This window comes from Hyperoodon ampullatus (genome assembly GCF_949752795.1).
Source record: "Hyperoodon ampullatus genome assembly, chromosome: 14".
Classification (NCBI taxonomy): domain Eukaryota; kingdom Metazoa; phylum Chordata; class Mammalia; order Artiodactyla; family Ziphiidae; genus Hyperoodon; species Hyperoodon ampullatus.
In genome coordinates this window covers 52,056,531-52,073,988 of record NC_136927.1, presented here as the reverse complement: position 1 = coordinate 52,073,988, position 17,458 = coordinate 52,056,531, and the positions used below count along the sequence as shown (strand labels likewise).

The 17,458-nt window shown below is 52.7% G+C and overlaps 1 protein-coding gene across 17 annotated transcripts in view; it reads left to right on the top strand.

The window, feature by feature from the left end:
* Positions 1 to 17,458, top strand: part of CUX1 (cut like homeobox 1) — a 387,498-nt gene that overhangs the window by 282,917 nt on the left and 87,123 nt on the right. For 15 of the 17 annotated variants that reach the window (XM_079720356.1, XM_079720355.1, XM_079720357.1 and 12 more), the window contains 2 exons: positions 4,022 to 4,070; positions 14,045 to 14,149. In XM_079720356.1, the coding sequence (XP_079576482.1) occupies positions 4,022 to 4,070; positions 14,045 to 14,149 (154 nt within the window). Of the gene's footprint in view, positions 1 to 4,021; positions 4,071 to 14,044; positions 14,154 to 17,458 lie in introns of all 17 variants that reach the window. The other 2 variants (XM_079720352.1, XM_079720365.1) reach the window with 1 other exon arrangement.

Genomic DNA, 17,458 nt, shown 5'->3' with positions numbered 1-17,458 from the left:
AACTGCAGCCCCTCTGGGCCCTGCTTTCGCCAGGGTACCTGGTGTTGAACTGCCCGACTCTGTAACAGCAGGGCTCAGTGTGGGCATTATGGGCTGAAAGCTCTGGAAATATGAGACTTGCTCTTGTAATGAAAGGTAAGGGACGTACTTGTTATCACATTCAATATTTTGGTCAGCTTAGCAGTTGCTTAGTAACCAAAGTTAAACTGATGAGAAGATGGAAAAACTTGAAATTCATTTCCAGGGATTGCCTCAGACTGCCAAGAAGAAACCTTCCTGTTTAAATGTGACTAATTTTTAATAAGTGACATGAAATCTTTTGGAGATGATACCTTGTTTTCTGGATATGAAGCATTCTAATGACCATCCAAAACCATTCACCTGAGGAGGCACTCAAGCCCACCCAGGCCCCCTAAATCTGGCCAGATCTGGATGCCACTTCCCAGACCCGGCAGGTCCCAGCTTTGCCAGTCTAGCCTCTAGGTGAAGCCAGACCCCTGGGAATCCCTCTCTTTTTTAGCCCAGGCCTGTGTCTGACCCTGTCCTGGCCCCATGGCCAATGGCAGTGGCCAGGCAAGGAGTGAGGAGTGGATAAAAACAGGGGAGGGTGGGCCCCCAGGCAGCCACATCTCTACCCCTTATCTCCAGAGCAGAGGTTGGGGAGTTGTACCAGGGGAATCCCCTGCTCCTAATGCTGAGAACTGAAGGTGAAGCTCTGGCCAGAGGATTTTTCTGGTGGAGGGGAGCTATCAGTGTTTACTCTGGGGGCCTGGGGTCATCCCCTGCCTTTCCTTCTTCACTCAGCAAAAGACTGTGAACACTGCTGTGTGCCTTCAATTCATCCTGAGAGACACACAGCGGGGCTGCCTCTCTGTCCTCCCTCCTCCCCCCATATACCCTGCCAAGAAGAGTAGCTGGTACCCCCGGGGAAAACAGCAAGGCCCCAGAGGAGAACACCCCTCTCTGGAAGACAGACCCCCAAACCCATCAGCGTATGTGATCTGAAGACAGACAGATGGGCCCCACATACACAATAAGCATGAGAAATACACTCGAGGAAACATAAAGCAAAACCAAGTAATAATTTAATAATGAACAGAGTGGGAATGACAGGTATCAAGAACAGAATAACTAAACTAAGGAAGCAGAGAGAAGAGATGGATCACAGGTTGAGCACAACTGCAGGGGGGTCAAGTTGAAGGACCACCCAGAAGGATCAGGAAAGGATCAGGACATAGCAAATGTAAGGAAAAGTTGGACAACGTGGAGGATGGAAGTAGACGGGCCAACAGTAGCCAGATAATAGGATACCCAAACCAAGCAGAAGACATATCTGAATGACAAAGATAAATTAGCCAGAATTGGGCTTCCCTGGTGGCTCAGTGGTTGAGAGTCCGCCTGCCGATGCAGGGGACATGGGTTCATGTCCCGGTCCGGGAAGATCCCACATGCCGTGGAGCGGCTGGGCCCGTGAGCCATGGCCGCTGAGCCTGTGCATCCGGAGCCTGTGCTCCGGAACGGGAGAGGCCACAACAGTGAGAGGCCTGCGTACAGCAAAAAAAAAAAAAAAAAAAAATTAGCCAGAAAGGGCTCATGAAGGACCCAACAGGAGATTCGGAAAACCCTCCCTGAGACCCCATGCTCGGGATCTCTGCTCCCCGAGCCCAGGCCGTTCCCCTGGCCACCTGTTGGGTCCTGCAGCCACCAGCTCCCTGATGTGCTCCAGAGAGAAGGAAGATGGGGCACCTGGAGGTCTTGTTTCAGGTGCTCAGCAGCCAAGAAGGGGGGCTTCTGTCCCCCTCTGTAAATGCGGCACTGGTGGACTGTGCAGGAGCCACGTCTGCCTGCGCCTTTCCCATGGCCACTGCCGGGGCCAGGGAGCTTGTAGGTGTCGGAAAACATTCACGGACCGAGGGAGAGAGTGCTTGGATGATGCCAGCAGCTGGCGGGCTGGGTGGGTGGCTGTGTAGATCTGGACTTTGTAAATACATAGTGAATAACTGTCTGATGAAAGTTCAAAACTGCCTTTAAAAGTTGTGACTTGCCTTACAAGAGAAGTTTGTTAACTTTTGATTGCCTCTCATACGCAATGAAATTTGCACTCCATCAGCAGGTTGTCAAGAAAGCTTTCTGTCCTGGCTGCCATCAGGTCCCCTTTTCTGTCACTTGAAGACCAAAGACTTTCAGTGATGGTTTTACCCTCTGGAGTCAAGGCAGTTCCTCTCTGAGATCTTGGAGGTTTCTATTTGCCATGGTACATTAAGATGTTTTGTAATTGAAGCCGCCCCCGGCCCCTAGCATTTCTCTGCAGGGGCCGAGTTTGGGTGTTTTTCTTAGAGACACTGCCTGCTTCACGAAGTTGTCCTAAAAAGATCTTCGTTTAACTAGGCCATTTGATGAGTTGTTTCGGACTTCTCTCGGACGAGCCTGAAAGCAGGATACTATTTCAAACAGATACGACGATCAGTGAACCTGATCACAAGGCATCTGTTACTCCGTTTGGGCTTCTGGGAGTTGATGAGATTGCCTTGAATCGCAGGGCGCCGTGAAGGCTGGAAAAGCCTCGGGGCCACAGGAGAGAACACACGATGCAGCAAATGGCAAAACCAGACCGGCCAGGGCCTGGGTAGTTTGTCCCACTCTCTATATGAAGGGTGGATGGCTAAGACCAGAGAAGTAGGTTTGGGGGACAGAAGAACCCTGGAGTCGGCCCGTCCGAGTGCCCCAACCTGTCCCAGAGAGTAGACTGGCCCACTGGCCCGTTGCTGGCAGGACAGGCTGCGTTCAGGACCCTGGCCTCCAGCTTGATGCCAGGCCCTGTGCTGGCAGGGATGAGGGTGAAAGAGACACACCCTGGCAGGGAGGGGGAGCTGCGCTACCTCCTGAGATGGAGCCCCTGGCAGGGTTGGAGGAGGACTGGGGGAGGGGTGGAAGTAGGGGATGAGGTTCCCAGGAGTGGAGGGTGACGGGGCAGACGACACACGTCCAGGCTATGTAGGGGCCCCCACGTGGTGGGAGCTGCCTGAGCACAGGGCCGCGGGGTTAGGAGGGGAGCAGGAGCCTCGGCCCAGAAGGGCAGCCAGGGGGATTCAGCAGGCAGAGAGGCCGGCGGGGCGGGGTGGAGCTCAGTCCTGCAGGTGGCAGAGCCAGCTCAGGTCCCCGTGGGGTGTGGAATGAGGCGGCCGCAGCAGGTGGGGGCGCACACACCCACTGCTGGTCTGCAGCTGTAACATCCCCTCCCCTCTTCCATGGGTGGGCTGAACCTTCCTCGGGCAGCAGTCTCGGCCGTGGTCACAGGGGCCGTCATCGGGATTCATCTGGGGCAGTGACTTCCCTGGGCGTTCTGTTCAAACCTGCACAGACTTTTGGAACTGACCTTCTCGGTAGAACTCTGAGCATTCCTCTCTCTCTCTCATGCTGTTGTGTGTTGGAAGCATGTATGTGCCTTCAAATCACTCAAGAAAGTACTTTCAGAGCAGAAAAAAAAGAGAAAGAACAAACAACACCTGGAAACCCCCTGTGTGTGAGCAGGCTGAGGGAGGATGACGGTGACCCAGGTGGTTTTATAGCACAGACTGTGGAGCCCCCCAGCCTGCATCCCCAGCCTCCTCCCACCTCCCCAACCTGCTCATGGTTCTCTTGGTCTTAGCAAACTTCTACTCATCCTTCAAAACCCAGTTCACACATCACCTCCTCTGAAACCTTCCTGATTCCCTCCCCCAAGGAGAATTCATCTCTGCCGCCTCTGTTTTTCCAGAGCATTCTGTTCAGAGTTCTGTTCGCTCTCTTGGCAGGAGGCACTGTCTCCCCAAAGAGACCGGAGCCTCTCAAGGGCAGGCGGGCTCTCCCGCCGATGCAAGCCCACCTCCTCCCAATGGGTGGCAGAGTCCCCTTCTGCATGGCCCCTCTCCCTCGACACCGACCTGCGTGCCTGTGGGTCATGCTGCCGAGTTGGAACCGCGGTGGCCCCTGAGCCTCCCTTGCCGCTGACTAACCTGCTGTCTCCCTCTCACCTCCCCAGGGCCGACGAAATTGAAATGATCATGACGGACCTTGAAAGAGCAAACCAGGTAGGACGTTTGATGGCTTCGGGCGTGAAATCACAAGAGCGTAGCCCTTTCTGTTCTCTCAGAAGAGACTTCTCTAAGTTAGGAGGCCAGTTACTCTTGTACCTTTCCCATACAGCTGTTGACGTCGACGCTTTTTCTGATGTCATGAGAAATACGTGAAAAGTCCCAGGCGTGATTTCCTTGGGAAAGTCTCTGACGTGGTCCCAGCATCCCAGGCATCCCGTGGTGATGCTTTTTCTTTTCCTTAAGCCATCTCTTAAATCTCTGCTCTGTTCCCGTGACAGCCGTTATGCCATAGCGTTTATACCAATGCGTTACCCTGTAGCAAAGTCTGTGTCTCCACCTTCTAAAGGGATGAAGCCACTTGCTCTGGAGAGGGCTGCCAGCTGACAGCCCCTCTTGGCTGATACTTAGTTGTCACGATGCTTTGCGCACAGTACCCCCAGCACTGTGTCCGGCACAAAATAGGCACATGGTATCCAGTGGCTCTAAACACTCAGCTGCCTGGGAAATTTGGCCACCCTACAGAGCCCCGCCCTTCCCCAAGGACTCTGCAGAACAGGAGAACATTTTGCTTCAGCATATGGTGCTACTGCTTTGAAAAGAGAGGGGTCTCTCGTTTTAGTTTATTTATTTGCAGGGAGAAGCAGCCAGAGCTGGGTTATGTGTCAGCCGCAGAAGGCCAGGGACAGTGGTGGCCTCTCCCCGCTCAGTTTTACATCTGGGTCACTCCAGGCAGTTCGAAGTTTAGCGGTTTGCCTCGGGTGGCCCCATGGGATGAAAATCTTTCTCGGATCCGTGGTCTCAGCTCTCCACCTTGTGAGGGTCCCAGAGGGTGCCTGTCCCCCTGACTGGCATTGCTAACCCGGACCTTGGCAGACACTCAGCAAAGAGCATCCCTGTCCATTCTTTGGTCCATGAAAATATCCTGAAGTCTGATTAAAATATGAAAGTCAGTGTATGCATAAGAATGATCATGGAACGTGTGGATTCCTTTCTTCTTTCAGGAAGACTTTGTGTGTTCGGTGTTGCACACTCATACTCACCCCTGAATATCCTGGGCCTGGTCCATAGGGGTTGCTCAGTAGAGACGCATGGACTGTATCACCCGCGGTAGCAGATTTGTGTAGTAGCTGTGCTAGTCACGGTGAGAAGAGCTGCCCGTTGCTGAGTAGCTTATTTTGTACCAATTGTACCGAACTTCACATGAACCGAGTCACTTAAACCTCACTGTTTTCCACCAAGGTCAGTGTAGTTTTGACTCCCATCTTACAGATGAGGAAACTGAGGTCGGTGGCCGGTCAGTTGCAGAGCCAGGCCTGGCGCCTGTGCCATTCACCACACTCGGAAGCAAGGATAGAGCCTGGGGGCTCACTTGGCCTTTCTTTATGTCCCAAATACACCCATTCAGCTCCTTGCCCTAAAGCACTACTTCTGCTTCACCTCACAGAGGTTCCTAAGCATTTATTTACCTTAATTTGCTAAACTAATTTACTTTGGCCCCTTTGTTCTTACTCAAGTAGCACTGCTCAACTTTACAGAAACCTTATTGGTTAACCTTCCCTGTCACGGGATTATCATTTGCATTTCTCAGTTTCCACTCACCCACTCTCTCCCTCCCTCCAGGCCCATCCCGGGCCTGCTTCCCCTTTTGGTGGCACTTTGGGGTAAGCTCTAGTTTGTTAGACAGATGAGCTGACTCTGTGCATATCAAGTGCTCAGGCTCCATCCAGTTAGTCCCCAGGTACTAGGACGTTTGGCACAGTTGATGTGCTTCTCAAAGTGCTGAAGGCCACTGGGTGGATCCGGGTCCTCGGAGACACCAGACAGGACCCTGAAGAAAGGTGCCGCCTCCACGGTAACAGTTGGTTCAGGTCCTCACTCGGTACTTCCTGGCCATAGATGGCCTTGGACAAGTCTCTCCACTGCTTACATTTCTTTTAAAAAAGGAAAAGAAAGAGATGAACTTTGCAGACATTATGCTAAGGAAAATTAAGCCTCTCACAAAAAAAACAGACTGTGTGATTCCACCTACATGAAATCCCTAGGGTCGTCGAATTCATAGAGACAGAGAGTAGTAGAAGGGTAGGTGGCGGGGGGGGACTTCCCTTCCCTGGTGGCAGTGGTTGGGAGGCTGCCTGCCAATGCAGGGGACGTGGGTTTGAGCCCTGGTCCGGGCGGATCCCACATGCCGCGGAGCAACTAAGCCCGTGCACCACAACTGCTGAGCCTGCACTCTAGAGCCCGCGAGCCACAACTACTGAGCCCACACGCCGCAACTACTGAAGCCCGCGTGCCTGGAGCCCATGCTCCGCAACGGGAGAGGCCACTGCAGTGAGAGGCCCACACACCGCAGCGAGGGTGGCCCCCGCTCGCCACAGCTGGAGAAAGCCCGCGCGCAGCAACAAAGACCCAACACAGCCAAAAATTAATTAATTAATTAATTTTTTAAAAAAGAAGGGTAGGTGGGTGTCAGCAGCTGGGGGAGCAGGGAATGGGGAATTACAGTGTTTAATAGGGACAGAGTTTCAGTTTTGCAAGATGAAAATATCTAGAGATGGTTGCCTGACAATGCAAACATACTTAACACTACTTTAAAATGTATACTTAAAAATGGTTAAGATGGTCTATTTTATGTGACTGTATTTTACAATTCAGTTTTTTTTTTTATTAAAAAAAATTGTTTATGTACGAGAGAAAGGGAGGGAGGGAATGGTAATTAGTACAGGCAGACCTCGGAGAGATTTCAGGTTCCAGACCACCGCAACAGAGCGGGCATCAGAAGGGGAGTCACACAGATTTTTTGGCTTCCCAGTGCATATAGAAGTTAAGTTTATGCTACACTGTAGTCTCTTAAGTGTGCAGTAGCATTATGTCTAAACAAACAATGCACATACCTTAACTTTAAGATAATGCTGTTGGAAAAATAGCGCCAGTGGACTTGCTCAACACAGGGTTGCCACAAACCTTCAGTTAGTAAAAAGCACAATAAAGTGAAGTGCAGTAAAACGAGGCCTGCTTGTACTTCCTTCAGAAGGTTGTTTTGCGGATTAGAGGTAAAACACCTGTAAGTGGGTGCTTAAACTCATGCTCTGTAGTTGCTAAGGAAGCCTGGGTTCTCAGGGAGAATTCTGAAGTCCTGCCCAGGAAGATACCAGCACAGTGGGGGTGGGGAGAGGTATAGGAGGGTCTCATCAGCCACTCAGGTTACATTAATAGAAATAGTCTCTGGAGTGAAGGGGGTGGTGATTCTGCAGCCGGCTGTAGCAGTTAGTCCATGCCCCGGGCATTATCATTTGTCCTGGAAAACCACAGACACTAGAAGGAAACCAGGCACATGGAATGCATTCAGGCTCCACTCCATGGCCAGGACGGGGAAGGGACCCTCACACGAAAGAAACAAGGAGGTCTGGGGACATCCCTATTCTTTGGGGAGCAGGGAAAGAAGACAGAAAGACATGACACATCAGGAACTTGGGATGTTAAGAGATTAGAAAGGGGAAGGCCTAGGGCAGCGGTTGTGGATTCTGGCCTTGCAGCTGGCCAGGGCTGGCCAGGGAAGGGGTCGGGCTTTTTCACGGCCAAGTGCAGAGGCTGATGGGAGGGAACTCTCTCCCGATGCAGAGGTGCCTGGAGCTGCCTCCTAAGGGAGTGAGCTCCCCGTCACCAGAGCTGTGCAGGCAGACGCCGGCCAGCCCTCGCTGAGAGTATGAGGTGGAGGATCAGACACAGAGCAGACAGAAAGAGAGGCTGACTCGGTGACTCAACGGGTCAACGAGGATGACTCAATGAGGAGAAAAACTCCCCGGGGGGACAAGGAGGAGGGCAGCGTCCAGGCAGGCAAGGAAGGGCCTATACGGAAGGCACCATGAGCTCTGGGGGTTCCAGGCTGTTCCGTAAAGCCCCTGCGGAAAGATGGGCCCAGGGGAGGGGGTCTAGCCAGGTGTGGGGAGGGCCTCATCCTGAGAACAGTGGAGAATCACGGGCAGGAGTGAGAAATCAGATTTGAGTTCTAGAAGGATCGCTCTGGCTAAACATCCAGAGAACGGAGGGGAGTGAAAAGACTGGAAGCCAGGACACCAGTAAGCAGCTGTTGTGATGTGTCAGGGCAGGGATGATGCGGGGCCCCGTGGCGATGAGGCGGAGGCGGGCCAGGCCGGAGGAGGGGTACCGGGGCCGGGCGCAGCCAGACATCTGGTTCCATGCCTTTCCCATCAGGGGAGAGCCCCAGGAGGAGCAATTTACTAGTTCATTGGCATATAACATTATTTTTGCACTGGTTTATAGTCAAAATGTTCTACTGAGACCTGAAGCTCTATCTTATCACTGAAGTACTTGTGTTTCTAGTGAGGGAGAAGTGGAAGAGAGTCCGACTGGTGTCAGGCAGTTAGGGCTGGGTCTCACTTACACCTCTTTGTCCAACTTGGAGGTGCTTGTATTAATACTGTCTTAATTGGTGACAGTAAAGGTTCAGAGCTTTTGGGACAGGAGCGGGTAGGGAAATTTGCTCTTATGGCTTTTCTGAAATTGTGACCCAGCAGTCTGTGGGCTGTAACCATCTGCATTTATGCAGGTGGTGTGATGCTGGGGTAGGTCCAGCTTTCAGCCTGGCCGACCCGAGAAAAGAAATCCAAATCAGTATCCATCGAGTCCCCCAGAAACACAGGCAGGGGGTCCAAATGGGACTCCAGCCACCAGCACAGGGCCAGCTTGGGATGTGTGGCGGTAACTCTCTCAGTGGACCTTTCTGACCTCTATCCTGCAGCATCACTGAAGCGGGTCCACCTCTGGGTCCTAGCTGTCCTCCGCAGTCGAGTGTGGATGTTGATCTGGAAGGGTGACCGGAAGTTAGCTGTGCACTTTACACAGCGATGGCATCTGTTCCCTTGGAAGGTCGCTTGCTGGTCTTTGTAGTCTCGCTCCCCTTTTCTCTCCCTCCAGAGTCCGGGGCCTTGAGGGGAGCAGGTTGAGGAGTCATCCCCGAGGAGAGGTTGCCTTCTCCTGGAAATGGTCCAAATGTGTTATTTGTCCTTAAGGACTACGGTGGCCAGAAGAACGGCCCCCAGAGATGTCCACATCCCATCTCCACAACCTGTGAATAGGTCCACTTACCTGCAGAGCACAGTTAAGGCTGTTAATCTGCTGACCTTGAGATGGGAGGGTCCCTGGGGTTATGCAGGTGGGCCCTCCATAATCACCAGGGTCCTTAGGTGCAGAGATGCAGACAGAAGAATCAGAGTGATGGGATGTGAGAAGGATTTGACTGGCCACTGTGGGCTCTGAAGGTTGAGGAAGGGGTCACAAGCCGAGGAATGCGGGAAGCCTCTAGGAGCTGAAAACAGCCGGAAAACAGAAAACAGATCCTCCCCGGAGCCTCAGGAAGGGACCAGCCCTGCAGCACCTTGATCTTACCCCAGTGAGACCCACAGCGGATGCCTGACCTCAGAACTATGACGTAATAAGCTGGTCTTGTTTGAATCCACTGAATCTGTGGTAGTTTGCTCCAGCAGCCTTGGGAAGTTACTGCAGGAGGGACAGCCTGCCAGCAGACCCGTGTGCCCAGCCATGGCCCGTCTCCCTGGGGGCACTGCCCTTGGCCAGCTCACGTGGCTGCTGTGTCACTAAAGGGACTTGCTCACCTCTGGTGTACCCAGAGGTGGGTTTTCATGGCCACACATATAAAAGGGACAAGAGACAAAGCCTAGGGCCAGGTTGGGCAGAAGGCTGGATCAGAGACCCCCCCACACCCCGCCTCTACCACCACCATATAAAACCAGGGGACTGGGCTTCCCTCGTGGCGCAGTGGTTGGGAGTCTGCCTGCCAATGCAGGGAACACGGGTTCGTGCCCCGGTCTGGGAAGATCCCACATGCCGTGGAGCGGCTAGGCCTGTGGGCCATGGCCGCTGAGCCTGTGTGTCCGGAGCCTGTGCTCCACAGTGGGAGAGGCCACAACAGTGAGAAGCTCGTGTACCGCAAAAAAAAAGAAAAAAAACCAGGGGACTCAAAGCCACACCTTAAGTGGGTAAACTGGGGAAAGTCTGCCCGACAGGGGAGGTGGTAAGGATTCCCTCACATCCCAGTCTTGGTGCTGGGGGAGAATGAAACACCCCCCACAAGGGAACCCCTGAGCACAGCCCTCTTTCCCTGGGCCCGGGGCCCACGTTGCACGCTGGGCTGTGACCGGCCTCACCAGCCGTCCCCTGCAGGCTGCAGCCGCCCGAGCCTCTGCCTTTGCCTCCTCTGTCTGCCCCACTGGGCCGCGCTTCTCCACATTTTATCACTTCCTGGTGACAGTTGAAGGAAGCTGGAATTTAACCTGAAGACCAGCTACAGTCTTTAGTAATTTTCCCCTAAAAATTTTAAGATTTTAAATTTTAAAATTTTTCCTCGAGACTTCCCTGGTGGCGCAGTGGTTAAGAATCCACCTGCCAATGCAGGGAACATGGGTTCAAGCCCTGGTCCGGGAAGATCCCACATGCCGCAGAGCAGCTAAGCCCGTGTGCCACAACTACTGAAGCGCACGCACCTAGAGCCTGTGCTCCGCAACAAGAGAAGCCACTGCGATGAGAAGCCTGCGCACCACAAGGAAGAGTAGCCCCCGCTTGCCGCAACTAGAGAAAGACCGTGCACAGCAACAAAGACCCAACGCAGCCAAAAATAAATAAATAAAATAAAAAACAAAGTATTTCCTCATTTTAAGATAAGGAAAGAATAGTGGCCACCTGAGGCAGCACACACCAGGGCCCAAAATAATAATTCTTCACTGGACGCCTGTCACCGTGTGGTGGCACCGCTAGGCACCTGGCTTTGTTATCTCACTGGTCCCCAGTTGTCCTGCAGGGCTGCCCTTTCTATCTTTCTGGTTGGAGTTACCACCAAAATGCAAAGCAGTGCCCTCATTCATTCACGTGCCCTCTCCTTTACTTTTCCTTGTGCTTCCAGCATTTACCCTCACTTCTCACTCAGAAAAGGACAGAAAGTAAGAAACAGCCAGCAAATCTCTCAGGAGGGCAGCTCAGGCTTGGCCAGGCTCAGTTCTCACCGTGGGGTGGCCACTGAGTCACACCCACGATGCCGCCAGCTGCCCACCAGGGCCCTGGCCTCGGTCACCTGGCTCTGCCTCTGCAGGGACAGGGGAGGAGGAGTCCCGTCAGTGGAAACGGGGAGCTGGGTGTCTCATGGCAGCCACGGCCCCATGTCTGGGCGTCCAGATCAGAAACCAGCACCAGAGCTTGCCCCCTCCCCACGTTGATTCCAGTTCTAGAAACACAACTTCATCTGGCCGGACTGTGGTCGTGGGAAAGATAGGAAACCCTGGCAACAAGGGAGACCGTGGAGCCAACCCAGCACAGCACCCTTTCCCTTCCGCCTCAGCCGCCAGCAGCTGGGCTGCATTTACAGCTACAGAGACTCACTCACCGCAGCAGCTCCCGGCGTCCAGTACCCGCTCCCTCCTTCAGCAGCTCTTAGGCCCACTTTGACTTTCAGCTGTTCTGCTTTGCACACGTTTAGCGGAACAAACCACCTCAACTCGTTTTGTTTTGCTTTGTTTTGTTTTGTTTTTGATGTACTCAGGCTATAAATCCTGAATAAATAATAAAAATCCTAAACAATCAAAAAGTTACAGCGTGGGACTTCCCTGGTGGCACAGTGGTTAAGACTCTGCGCTCCCAATGCAGGGGCCTGGGGTTCAATCCCTGGCCAGGGAGCTAGATCCCACCTGCCGCGACTAAGAGTTTGAATGCCACAACTAAGGAGCCCGCCTGCCGCGACTAAGACCTGCCACAACCTAATTAATTAATTAATTAGTTAATTAATTGATTTTTTTTTAAAGAGTTACAGTGAAGCAGCCAAGTCAAGTCAAACGTGATAAGAGGCTGTGAGGATAGGCCCCAGGTTCATGACTGTACATGAACTTGGAAACTGAACAAAGTGCAGAAGCTCTGGAGAAATTATGAAAACCGAGGGTGAAATCATCCACAACTAAGATCCCTTATTCTGTGAGCCCTCGGCCTTTGATAGGACAGCACTCTGCTCCCAACAGCGAAATGCCCACGTGAGATCCTGGCCGCGAAGCCCCTGCCCGGGCTGCCCCAGCTCTGGTGCTTCTGGAACATTTCACAGCCAGTGTTAGCGGGCGGGGGGATGCTGCCTCGTTGGCTGCCACCAGAACTGCTTCTCCACTAGGCTAAGCACTGTTTTCCTTAGTCAGAAAGGCTAGAAATATGTCAAAATACACCTTCTTCCTGGCAGAGCCATGGAGATTTTATGCCCAAGAGTATAACTGACGAGAAAGAGGAGAGTAAACTTTTCAGTAACATGACTTGATTATCAGAAAAACGTGGAGTGGCTCATCTGGAAACAAACTAGGGGAAATCTTTTTCACTGAAGGGGAGAGCTTCCTGCAGTTATCGTGAACCAGAAGTCACCCCTGGCATCTTGGCCATACCCATCACATCACCGCCTTTCCTGACACGGGCGCCTCTAGACGGTTTGCAGCGGAGGGTGGGAAGTGGCTGCTCGAGCACAGACAGGCCCGCCCAGGCGCCATGGGAATTAGATTCAGTGCAATTCCAAGAGCTCCTGGAGCAGCAGGGCGGGCAGCCACCAGCACCACCCTGGGCAGGAGTAGCTACTGTTAGAAATACCCTAATTTGTCTGGATGCAGAGCAGATAGGGCGGCGCCGCCGTTGTAGAACCACTTAAGGCTGCCAAACCCAGTCCTCGTACAACTAGGTGGATCGGCGAGTACCGGGCAGGCTAACTTCTTGCTTCTCTTTTCAGTTCTTTCTTAGCAATTAGTAGGCACGCACTGTCACACCACAAAATAAGAAAACACACGAAATAGCCTTAGTCAGCCAGGCTTTTCTTGTTCATCTTTTCTATGAGCAGAATGTACGTCTGGTAGAAAGAAGCAGAGATCACTCCTCAGTCCACGTGCCCGGTGTCAATTAGCTACAGCTTCCCACCCATCCTTGCGTTTCGTCTCAGTCATTGTAAAATCAGGACAAGCCCATTAACAAAGCACTTATGAACGAGGGCGCTTCTGGGTGTTAATCCTCGCAAGGTCCCTGGGAGGGAGACGGTGTTCCCATTTTACAGATGGGAAGGTGGAGGCTTGGTGAGCTGAGTGAGGTGACCTGCTCTCATCCCTCTGGTCCCAAATGCCCAGCTCCTGCCCACTGCACCACGGTGCCCTCTTGGGAGGCAGGCACTGGAGTGACTGTTCTCACTGACCAGTGGGAAATACTGGTTTGCTCTCCGGAGCGCTGGTGTCCTTGTCCGGGAATTACAGCAAATGACAGAAGCGTCCACTCGTTCCTCTTGCAGCCTCCTCCCTGTGGGCAGCTCTGTTCGGCCTCACCCCCTCAGCAGCCCCTCGTTGGCCTGGCTGGCTGGAAATGCCAGCCTCAGCATTAGAAAACTTGGTCGGGTGAAGGGTTAAATACGTTGAAATAAGTCTGGTCCTCACAAAAGAAGTGGCATTTACACCCCGTCCGTTTATGGAAATACTTGCTGGAGGAAAACAACCGCAACATTGTGCATGTTTTTAGGAGGAGAATGGCCAGAGTGTCTTTAATTCACTGTTTACCCGTGAGAATTACTCCCAGGAGTAATCCTGCAATAAAATCTTCTTGGGCTATGAGAATAGAAAGAAATTGAATCAAAAGACTCCATTTCCACTTGTATTTATTCAGTCTGGGAAATTCAGTGGGCCGGAGCGCTAGTATCAGCAGGGGATTCCTTGCTCCTAGCGTTAAATTACTGTCATAATCGCTCAATTATTTCTTCCTTGTACTGTTTAAAATAAAAATCCATCACATTCTTTGTTTTTTTCTAGCATTTATTAGGTTGAGTGTTTAGGAAAATCAATTATAGTCAGTCAGGCATGAATTGATGAATGTTTCTTGTAATAATTGTCAGTTGTTAAACTGAATGTACTTTCTCTTTCCACCCTTTTCACTTCCTTCAGAGGGCAGAGGTGGCTCAGAGAGAGGCGGAGACCTTGAGGGAGCAGCTCTTGTCGGCCAACCACTCTCTCCAGCTGGCCTCCCAGATCCAGAAGGCGCCGGACGTGGTGGGTAGCCCAGCACCGTGGGGACCGCGTCGCCTTGCATCTGTACCTCTGTGTGTTAACAGCCGCTTTCTTCTTTGGCTTTAGAGCATCCCTTTTTTGGGGGGAATGTTTGAAACAGTCCTGCTGTCTCGGTGGGGAGTGCGTGTAACAGTCTGGGGATGGAACCCAGTAGTGTCAGAGGGAAGAGCTTTACTGGTTGTGCATCGGTGCCCAGTGGTCAGCGTGACGCCCACCCGGTGGAGAGCCCATCACCAAGAGAGCATCTTCCCAGTTAGACTGGTGGGTGGACCGCTGGCAGATGGGTGGCGATCCGAGGCTGGAGGCTTGCAGAACTGCACGGGAAAATTGGAGGTTTGGCCTTCTCCTGGATGTGTCCTTCCAGAGTGGAAAACAGTTCGTGATGTGGGAGGAGTGGGGGAGGTAATAACACAACCCGCTCTGAGTCCACGTGATAGTCAGGATCTCGCCTGACGTGCGGGCATTCAAGAGGAGCCAGGCACACATCTCAGACCTTTGCCTCTTGATTTTTCTAAGACTAATGAAAATTGCTCTTAGCTGGAACGTTCCCAGCTCGATCAAGGCGGCTTTGAACTATCGGACTCCAGACTCTTTTCTTCAGTGCTGTGCAGCAATACAGAGCGGCAGCGTAATTAAGACCGTGGCCACTGGAGCCAAACCCCTGGGTTCCGAACCCAGCTCTGCAGCTTATCAGCTGTGTGACTTGGGGCAAGTGGCTTAACCTCCCTGAGTCTCGGTTGCATCATCCATAAAATGGGTTTTTACAAGGGTTCTGGAAGTTACTCTCAGCGAAGCCTTTAGAGCACGTTCTGCCACATAATCCGTCCTCAGCCAACCTTAGCAGTTAGTCTGACTGTGGTTGGCATCAGCACTCTGGTCCAGGAGCCCCGGTTTCAGAGCCAACTCCGTCACTAGTTCACATACAGTGATTAACTCACGTGGTGGCACTTACGAGGCCTGAGTTTCCTGGTGTGCAGAATAAGGAGGAAGTAAGTGATCCTGAGGTCTCTGCAGCTCTGATGGCCTGTGATGGGTGAATTGCACTTGTAGCTGTCCTTTTATTTAATAAAGGGTTGGAGAGCCCTAGCTGTGTGCCAGGACCCGCAGTGGATCCTGGGAGAGCAAGGAGGGACGAGCCAGGCCCTTCCTGGAGAGAGGACAGTCCAGTGGGAGACGTGCTGCTGTAATAAAGTCACACATCAGTTTCACTACCACTACCCCACCCGACCCATGAAGCAGGGCGTTGTTATTTCTTTATATAGATGAGGAAATGGAAGCTCCCTGGATGTAAACCCCTTGCCCCAGAATGCTTGGCCCCAGCAGCCAAGCCAGGACTCAGCAGGGGCCTCCGCCACCCCAGACCGGAGCTTTTAAATTATTCCCCAGGAATGGGTCCAAAGCAGAGTTTTAGACTTTTAAGACTGGATTTTTGTTTTCTGTCTTTAAGTTCACCTTAACTAAAACATGACTTAAGTGTTTCAGGCTACAGAGAAACGTTTTCCATTTAAGGAGCCATCACAACCTTTGTACTTCATGGACTCTGGTATTAATTTTGCCTGAAATGTCCCCTTGGCTCTGTCACGGTCCCCTTTTCCAAGTTTACCTGGACTGGACCCAGCACCAGAGCCGAGGCAGGAGGAAGCCCTCGAGGATGGAACCGGTGCGGCTTCTCCTGGCCTCTGTGGTCACTCAGGGTCCTCTAGAGAAAGCCGTGCTGCATCCTGTGTGTACCCGGGGCTCCTGAGCTAAATGTTTTGATTGAAAGGATTTCTGGCACCATCCTGGACTGTAGCAACCAAAACATTTCAGAAGGAAATGAATGTTTTTGCAGGTAGAGCAAGTTGTGGATCCTCGGGGCGCTTAAACACTTCAGCATCGGCTAAGTGCAGTGTTTACATGGCACCGCTTCAGCCTCCCGCGAGCCGGCCCTGCCAGGGCTCCCCTCAGGGACACATTCCCGTGTAGCCCGGCAGCTCCAGCCCCAGCCCCAGCCCCAGCCCGTTGGGGAGCAAACGAGCAAGCATAGGAAACCAGGCCAGCGGCATGATGTCTGTTGGACTTGGCTGGCAGAACTAGGTAGAGAAACAGTGGAGTCTATACATCCAGCAAAAGCCAAAACCATGCCATTGGGCCATTGGAATCACCAATTCTGGAAGGCGAGCCGCCACTCAGCCAGCCCCTGCTCTGCATTAGGGGCCAGGCGGCACTCTGTGCAGTTATGTCATTACTGCCTCGTGATGCCACAGTCGTTAGAGGACGGTTTTATTACCTTCATTTTGTAGGTAAGCAAACAGGCTCAGAGGAGTTAAGTAAACTGCCCAAGGTCACACAGCTAGAAAATGACCGAGCTGGAATATGATCCCAAGTTTGTCCTGCTCCAAAGTCCACTCTTTACCCCTGCATCGAGCCACCCCTGCTTCATGTGCATTCAAGGAGACAGGAGGTATGCAGGCCCTTTGTCAAGTATTTACAGGCAAATGTTAGTTTGGGACTCTGGTGCACCACACCAGGGCGCCTTAAACCTAAATGCCTGTCTGTCCATCAGGTGAATATACTGGACAGAGTCGGCATATGTCGGCCACTTAGTGTTGGCAGGAATAGCGGGGTGATGAGAAAGAAGCAAAACTGAGCCTCTCATTCCCTCAACCCTCCCCGGGGAGATTAGCCTAGACTCTGAGTGTTTGCCTCGTAGGCTGGGGTCCCGGCCCACCGTCACCACACATCAGGTTTCCCTCGTGTTGAGTGATGCTCCTGCATCTCATTCATATCTCCTGTGAAAATGGCTGCAGGGTAACAGAGATCATTATCTGGCTTCTTCGGCCTCGGTGTTCTGGTCTCTGTAGGAGGATTTACGTGACCTGTGATAGTTCACACAAGCGGTTTGGCAGAAGGGGGCGAACGGTTCCACGGGACAGAGTTTAATGGGGTACTCCCTCAGCGGCTTCGGTTTCTGGGTTCATTCTCCCCTTTGGAAACATGAGGAACACAGGCCCTTACCTCTGAAGCCTGGAGCCTGGGCAGGTCCCCCTGGGACAGACTCTCGGGACCCCATTCTGGTGCCCACAGGGACCTGTTGTCAGACTGAGGGAAGTCAGTTTCTGTTCCTTCCTTCCAAGGCTTGTCCGAGCCAGGGTCCTGACCCTGGACCCCATCAGAATGACGAGGGAGTCCTTGGGCCCTACCCCAGCCCCCTGAACCACAGCTGCCAGGGCAGGGCCCAGCCCCCAAGGGATTTGGGGGCGGCTGAGTCGAGGCCTGGACAGAGACGAGGGAGCCAGTGGTCCTGAGTCC